This window comes from Haplochromis burtoni, unplaced genomic scaffold (assembly GCF_018398535.1).
Source record: "Haplochromis burtoni strain Fernald_Lab_line unplaced genomic scaffold, NCSU_Asbu1 Contig_11, whole genome shotgun sequence".
Lineage (NCBI taxonomy): Eukaryota > Metazoa > Chordata > Actinopteri > Cichliformes > Cichlidae > Haplochromis > Haplochromis burtoni.
The window spans coordinates 95,146-103,127 of NW_024582372.1; the positions used below are offsets into that span (position 1 = coordinate 95,146).

The window sequence follows — 7,982 nt, forward strand, 5'->3', positions numbered from 1 at the left end:
TGTTTTAATGTTGTCAGTGTTTTTGAAATCTTAATGAACATATTACTCCACTCTCACGCTGTACAGGAAGCCTGATCAGGAGCTTAAACAGATTCCCAGATCATTCACTCCACGTTACAAAAGCCTACCGGTGAATGTTGCAACAGAAAGTAATGACTAATACTGCTGAGAAGCAGGCAGCACCCTCCTTAAGAATAAACACTTCATACCATTGGCAAACAGCTGAGCACATCTCATATTTACTTTAATGCTGCTGACCTTCAGCTCTGAGAAGAAAACCTGCTCCTGTTATATGTATCGGTCATTATCTTTCTTTTCAATGCTTGGTCTGAAGGATTTGAATGTACCTCTTTTTCTTTTTTTTTTCGTTAAACATAAAAACTTTACTTTTAAATATAAATGAGTGCACAGCTGGGGAATATTTTGTTTTTTTGTTTTGGGGAGATGAACAGAAAAAAAATTTTTTTTCCCCGGTTTTTTTTTTTTTTGTTTTTTTTGTTTTTAATTAATACATGGGGTAACTGCACTTCTCCATCACTGACACCAAGCTGCAGTTTTGCTCAGTACACTGTGTTTAAGAATGGAGGAGGAGGAGAAGCCGTGATGGAGGATACACAGGCAAAAGTTACAATCAGTTTACATCAGAGGTGTGAGACACAGCTGGAATATAGAAACCACAGAGGAAGGAGGACTTTTGGAACAACTTGTCCTTATTATATTCATAAGTTGTTTCAGCTGTTTAAGGTGTTCAGAGTTTTTGCACCTCACCATTTGTGAGAATTTTAAAAGAACAATAACATCTTGAGAGTGATGTAGATTTTATTGAAAATATATATATTAAATAAACTGACACTGGTATCAAGTTGTGCTGTAATTTGACTATAACAAACTATTCATGCAACTTCAAAATGAGGCTCAAAAATCAGGAAAACATTTTCTTAAATGTTTGCTGCCTCAACTTCTTCCTCCCGGTGTCTCTACTTGCCTACTCCTCTGCTTGTATCTCTGGTGTGCGGAGACACAAGGAGTGGAATCAAAGAGAGAGACGAGTTCCCACTTTAAGCGTTAAGTCACATTTCAGCTCATCCGGCTGCAGGACTGATGAGCTCCTGCCACGGGGAACTGTTCGTCGTCCATCTGTGCTCACATGAGTCATTACTCCTCCTACAGTGTGGGTCATTATTTAATCAAACTTGCACACAATGAGAGCTCACACAATATAAACTCATTATCAAGGTCACATTTGCTGTTTTATGGGCAGTTGTCTCTGACCTTCTAATTATTAAAGTTTGATGAATCTACAGTTTTTGACAAACTCTGTAAATAATTGTGTTAACTATCCATCATCTCAACGTTGGCCATAGGTGATTAGCCCAGGAGGAGCCTTCTGCTCCTGGTTCATGGTTCCTGCTTCTCCAGGAAATTTTAAATGTCATTAACATAATTTTCCCTTTAGTTTCACTGCACTGATTTATGATGGAAATGTCAGAATTTTTGTTTAATTAAAAAAAAAATGCAGTCATAAAAAGCACAAACTGGCAGTACTCTAATTATTCTCACATTTTCTCATTTAACATTTAAAAGCTCTGTCAACACTCATAGGCATGATTCAATGATTCATTCCTTTCTCCCATTTTTAGTTTGACAGCTCTGATTTGGTATCTGATAATTACATTTACACGGATCCCCTGTTCATAACTTAATTTAAACTTTACTTTTGAATAGTACAAAACTCCCTGCACAGTCATAAATATCAGGATTATCATAAGATTCATTAGCAAACAGAAACACCTCTAAACTCCTCAAACTGGCTGATAACTAGCTTGGTTTTCAGATCTTTTCTATCATCGTCTTTGTTTTGTTTCTTTTTCTCTCCCCCCTCTTGTTCCTACATGGTTAATGGGGTGGCTATATCCTCAACATCCCAGTTTAATATCTGTTAAATTAAGTATATGTATATTTTTCTGTTTCTAAGCTGTACAAATCACCTGGTCCAGATGGCACATCAAGCAAAGGACAGAAGATCCACATGCAGCTGTGGGACACTGCAGGACAGGAGAGGTAAACTCTGTTCTAACTTCTTGATCTCTAACTTTTGTTTTTCTCCATTAAGTGTTTTTTCTTCCTCTGATTTCAGGTTTCGAAGTTTGACGACTGCTTTCTTCAGAGATGCGATGGGTTTCCTCCTCCTCTTCGACCTCACAAACGAGCAAAGTTTCCTCAACGTCAGACACTGGATGAGTATGTGTCCTAATGTGTTGAGCTGAAAGCACATTTTTAGTCATGAAAATGGAAGAATTAACAATCAGTTCACCGCTGGTGTAATTAATAAAAAGTGCACCAGTCACTGGATATTTACAAGGGCACCTGTAGATGCCCTTCTACTGATTTGTAAAGAAAGTAATCCAGATTTTATTTCTTCCTTGCCTGGCCTTCATCTCTCCACCAGGTTTTATGAAATTCAGCTCTGTAGCTTTTCAGTAATCTTCCTGACAGACAGACAAACAAACATCCACGTCGGCTCTGCCTTAGCAGAGAAATAATCTGTTTCTTGTTGACTGTGCACAAAGGCTTATTATGTCCGACTCGTGGAGTTTGGTTTTAGACCCAAAGTGTAATTAAACTTTTAATCTCCCTCTTATTACTCTTTCCCTACTCTAACCCCAGCTGTATCAACTAGTACGTGAATGAAACCTTGATGTGTTTGCCACTATTTAAGATATTTCCATGGAAACACAACTTTATGCATTTTAAACAAACAACAACCTCTGATCGTTTCAGGTCAGTTACAGATCCACGCATACTGTGAAAATCCGGACATCGTTCTGTGTGGGAACAAATGTGACCTGTCGGACCAGAGAATGATCAGTGAAAACCAGGCTCGTGAACTCGCCGAGAAGTACGGGTACGTCTGTCTGCCTGCCCGCCTGTGATCCATCTGTACATGAACCTCTCCCTCAAACATTTGCCAAGGAGGCAGTGGCCGCTTTGTTTGCCAAAGTTCATGCAGGACAATGTTGAACTAAATTAGTCCTCCTTGAAAAACAAATATTTGTGCACACGTGTAAAATATCCTGCTTGGGACCCATCAGACACACCTTTACTAAAAATATAAACGATGCATTCAAGTATATGGCATCTCTGCCCATCTGCTCTGAATGTATATGTGGCATGCTTTGAGTCCTCAAGTAGAGTAGAAAAGCACTGTATGACAATCAGCCAATGGCCTTGACAATAACTTCTCATTTATATCTACAAACTGCATCATGTCTACAACCACCTAACAACGGACTATAAAATGACATTTATACAGTTGAGGACGACCTCAGCTTTGCAGATGTCCCACAGACATTTCTCCCTTTTTTTTTTTTTTTTTTTTTTTTTTTTTTTTTTTTTTGTATTTATTTTAAATGAATTTATTTACTTTTAATATAGTCTGTGCCATTATTTATCGTTGGCTGGGACTGTTTACTTAGCCTAGCAGGGCGAAGGACACTGTCTCAGCTGAACTCTGGACACGCACACACATACATATACACTGATATGCACACACTCATCCCCCCTCCCTTTCCAAACGCCTTCGACGCTTATTCCCTTCCGATGCTGCACCCTTTACCCACCCCTGTTGCTTGTCATGTGTTTCTTTGGTGTATTAAGAGTTTTTTTCATGTGCTATGTGCAGAGGTGTTTTTTTCTGTTCTCAAACTGATCTCCCTGTTGGAGCTCAGTCTGGGGGGAGTTATTTTTTCTCCTTATCTTTCCTCATGTGGTGCATTTTCCATTGTTATACCTCTCTGACCTGTCTTCCCCATGTGATGTTTTGTGTAATGTATGTATGGTCGGAGGGTAAGATGGTGCGCACGACCTATGTCGCCGTGCAATAGGTCGACAGCCTTATGAAATTTCCCCTTGTGGGACTAATAAAAGGTATATCAATTCAATTTATATAAACAATATCTAACACCCTTATCTCAGTGTGGTTAAGTATATCAGTTAACCGACTGATCAAACAATACTGTAGCAGTCCGTGTACTGTCGTATTATTATATCTGTGTATTTTAATAAGTACACAGCAGCAGATGGGTAATCCAAAGATGAAAACGTCTCCAGTAAGTCAGTAAATGACCTTTTTTGCTGCTAATTAGTTTAGAAATAACAGCGTCAGGCTGTTTCAGGAAAACACTGAGCTCCATTTCACAAACTTAATCAACATGCTTAGTTCCACAGCTCTGCACATAAAAATTAACAAAATCAATACTCATGTTCTCAACTTCAGCTCCATGAAAGTCTTGTCCTGAACGCCTTCACTGCGTCAAAACGGCGATCCTTCAGCTTGAATTTAATTTTGGGGTGGAGTCGGATCTGGCGAATGGGGCAGGTGGGGAGGGTAAAATTGTTTCGGTGTGCCCTTCTGTGAGCGGGGCGACGTTCAGGTCGTTTCGATGAATGACTCTGGACCAGTGTTTCAATGACCGATTTTTTAAAAATTATTATTATTATTATTATTATTATTATTATTATTATTATTATTGCTTCTTATGAGCAGAGTCACAACTTTTTAATTGCACTCCTACGTCAACAAAGGTTTGAGCTACACTATAGCTGCTGTCTTTGATCCCTGTTTTGTAACTGAAACATGTTTCTGTGCAGAATCCCGTATTTTGAGACGAGTGCTGCAAACGGGGATAATGTGAGCCAGGCCGTGGAAGTCCTGCTGGATCTCATCATGAAGAGGATGGAACGATGTGTGGACAAGTCCTGGATCCCCGACGGGACTGTCCGAGCTAACGGACCCTTCACCCCAGACCTCTCAGAGGGCTCCGACAGAAGCAGATGTGCATGTTAGGTTTATTTTAAACATCTGTGTTCATAGTGTGGGTGGGAAATGATGAAGAGGTGGGAGTCTGTATATTATTATTATTATTATCATTATTATTGTGTGCTCTGTGATGATCATTTGTGCCATTCAACCAGTGTGTTACACATTTCCATCCAGTTTGTCAGTGCTGAGTTAAATGCCTTTTGGATTTGGGCATTTAACTTGAATTGATTTAATGAGTCTTTTGAATGATTAATTCATGCTGGTTGTGATTTTGGGATATTTATTTCTTATGATGAATAGCTTAAATTTCCAGATCATATATTCAAAGGTGAACTGCAATGCCACAGGTTTTATGAATATACTTGCTTTAGAGATAAATTAGCTATTTATGGAGCTTTAGGTTATGTTCTACTGATGCTCTTCTGAATGTTAAGCTGTAATCTCACCGGTGCCACAGCAAGAGGAAATGTAGCTCACAGTGACCATCCAGTGTTAGCTAGATGGACAAGTAACACTCTTTAATTTCCTTCCTAAATCTTTGTGCTTGTTTGCCTGCAAAATTACAAAACTCTGTTTCACTAAATCATCTAAACTTTATTATGTACAGTTAAGTCCAATAATTCCTAAAAAAAAGTACATTCAGTAGTTAGAATGAATTAAATAAAGTGATTTAAAACGGGGCAATAACTCAGGAACGGGGATGATTCGGGTTATCTATCCTGCGGCTGAAAACGGACGGTTGCAGAAAATGTTTAAAAACAAACTTTTGTGCATATTTGGACTTTTTTGGGCTAAACATAATACTCAGTTTTATATTTTAAGCTAAAATATCAGTGTGTGGACTTTCAGATTACTTTTGAGGAATATTTTGGAGACTAAAAATGATCAAAATGGCTTCTGATTAAATAAATGCAGAAGCCTGTTGTTATCCCAATAATAACACTTGTGTCTGAAGAGAGTCTTTGACTAATTTCCTGAATTTCACCCAGATTTTCAGATTTATCATCATTTGTAGTATTCGTAAAGTCCCGAAGACCTTGACAAATAAATATTTATTACTCCAGAGGGGCGTATTACGAAGCAGGTTCAGCATATCCAGGCTTCCCTGGCGTTGCCTGGCTGGATAAAACTTAAAAACCCAGTGGTGTGGTGGGAAAATCAGGCTTTCTGCTTCAGACTCTGAGCACACTCGCATAAAACAACGTTTTTGACAACTTGTTTAATGTCTGAAGCTTTTAAACATTCAAACGTTACTCGGTGTATTCAATTCCGATGATTTCCCATCACTTTAGTTTATCGGCAGATTAAATCAAATGTAAATTATAGAATAACTACGATAACTCAAGAAGGATGTTACCTAGGATTTTCAAACTGTTTCTACTGCTACTACTGAAAATGTCAGATGAGTTCAAATCTCAGTGAACTTGACCTCGAAATCAGAGGTCAGAGCTTTTAATGCGACCTGACTAGATTACTGTGGTAAAACAAAAGTTTCTTCTCGTATTTACAGTATGCTCCAAGTGCTAAAGGAACACATTTCACACATGAAAGCTGCAGAGCCTTACCTCACTAACGCGAAGCCCACCTGTAAGGTTACAGCAGTGCTAACTGTGCCTCACACTGTTGCTGAAATTCAGGCGGCTATGCAGAAATTTCACGTTGGCTGCTTGATCCAAATCTGCTGCTAGTCTGTTTCACACTGCTGGGTTTGCAGCTACTAGATAACAGGTTAGAAAACCGATCAGTTACATTTTTAGGCTTTATTCACCATGTTAAAAAATCGTGTTCACATTGATCCGGTGGTAGACTGAAGTGAAGGGAATTTAAATATACTAACTCAAACTTTATTTTACTGCTGAATGTGATTGTGATAATTGGAGATTAACGATTTCCTGCAGGATTACACTTGGTCTTCCATTTTGCTGTTTAGATCTCTATCACTTAGTCTTTGTCTAAAGTTGGTGATACACTGGAGACTCATTTCTATGCAGAATTAGAGGGAAATCATACATCAAAAGCATCTTTTTATGTGAGTGTACGCAAAGCCTGAAGCAGAAAGTTAACAAAGAAAGCTGATACTGCAGGTTCAGGTTTTGTTAAGCTAGTTAACGCCAGAAAAGCCTGGCTATGTTGAGCTTAATTTGTAGGAATCCCCTCTGGCTTGTCCTTTGACTGTGTGTGGATACTGTTTATTTATCAGCACCTGTGGATATAAAAACAAAAGCACCTGTCGCTGTTGCTTAATTCTCAGCTCTTTCTTGGTTGCACACTGTTGCTGAATGTGTTTAAAACTGATGCGCTCGGATGCTGTATTATATTTAGGGCAAAAAAATGGGGCTTGCACTTTAGTTTACAATCAAGGTATCCATTTAATCTTTCAGATCAATTTTGTACCTCTGATATTTACATTAAACACTGAAGTTACATTTTATTTATGAAAGTTTGAGAGTGATGTTTTAGTTGAGTCACATTATTTGTCACCGAAAATGAGATTTGATCACATAAGAAAGGCAAAACTGAAATGTGTCATATTGTCAGTTGTGCCATACTTTCATATGCAAAATGTGTAAATTATATCCAGAAATAAACATTTGTATTTATGTATCTGACTGTTTTATTTAATTATTTTCCAATTCTGAGTATAATTAATACCAGATGCTTGTTATGTTATCTGTGCCAATATTCAAACATGCAACACTGACACTCTGATTTAAATTCACAGATTTTGTACAAAACCTCTCAGACATTTAATGAAAAATTAATACACATTTCTTTAGCTTGTGAGTACACGAGAGATGGATTTTTTTTTTTTCCACCATTTCTGTAGCAGGAGACTGCTTCGGTTTTCCCACAGGCCGCTACAGTTATAGCTTCCTAAAGTCTCATGTGTATATAAAAAGTATGTTATGACTTCTTAGAAACAAAAAATAATTCTGAAATAAAGGTTTTAACAGCAGGACCTTGGGTGTAGTCAGTCAATCACATGGCAGCAACTAATTTAGGCATGTAGAGATGGCCAACATAACCTGCTGAAGTCAAATTAAGCATTAGAGAAGGGAAGAAAGGTGATCTAAGTGACTTTAATCATGCCATGGTAGTTTGTACCAGACTCCTAATCTGCTGGAATTTTCTCACAGAAACCTCTCCAGGATTTACAGGG

At 38.1% G+C, this 7,982-nt stretch overlaps 1 protein-coding gene across 1 annotated transcript in view; it reads left to right on the forward strand.

Annotated features, from left to right (window-relative positions):
• The window catches only part of rab27a (RAB27A, member RAS oncogene family), a 31,132-nt gene extending 23,706 nt beyond the window's left edge, over positions 1–7,426 (forward strand). The window contains exons 3-6 of the mRNA XM_005915227.3: positions 1,976–2,061; positions 2,138–2,241; positions 2,782–2,905; positions 4,651–7,426. Coding sequence (XP_005915289.1) covers positions 1,976–2,061; positions 2,138–2,241; positions 2,782–2,905; positions 4,651–4,846 — 510 coding nt within the window. The 3' untranslated portion in view covers positions 4,847–7,426. The remainder of the gene's footprint in view (positions 1–1,975; positions 2,062–2,137; positions 2,242–2,781; positions 2,906–4,650) is intronic.
• The last annotated feature ends 556 nt before the right edge of the window (positions 7,427–7,982 follow it).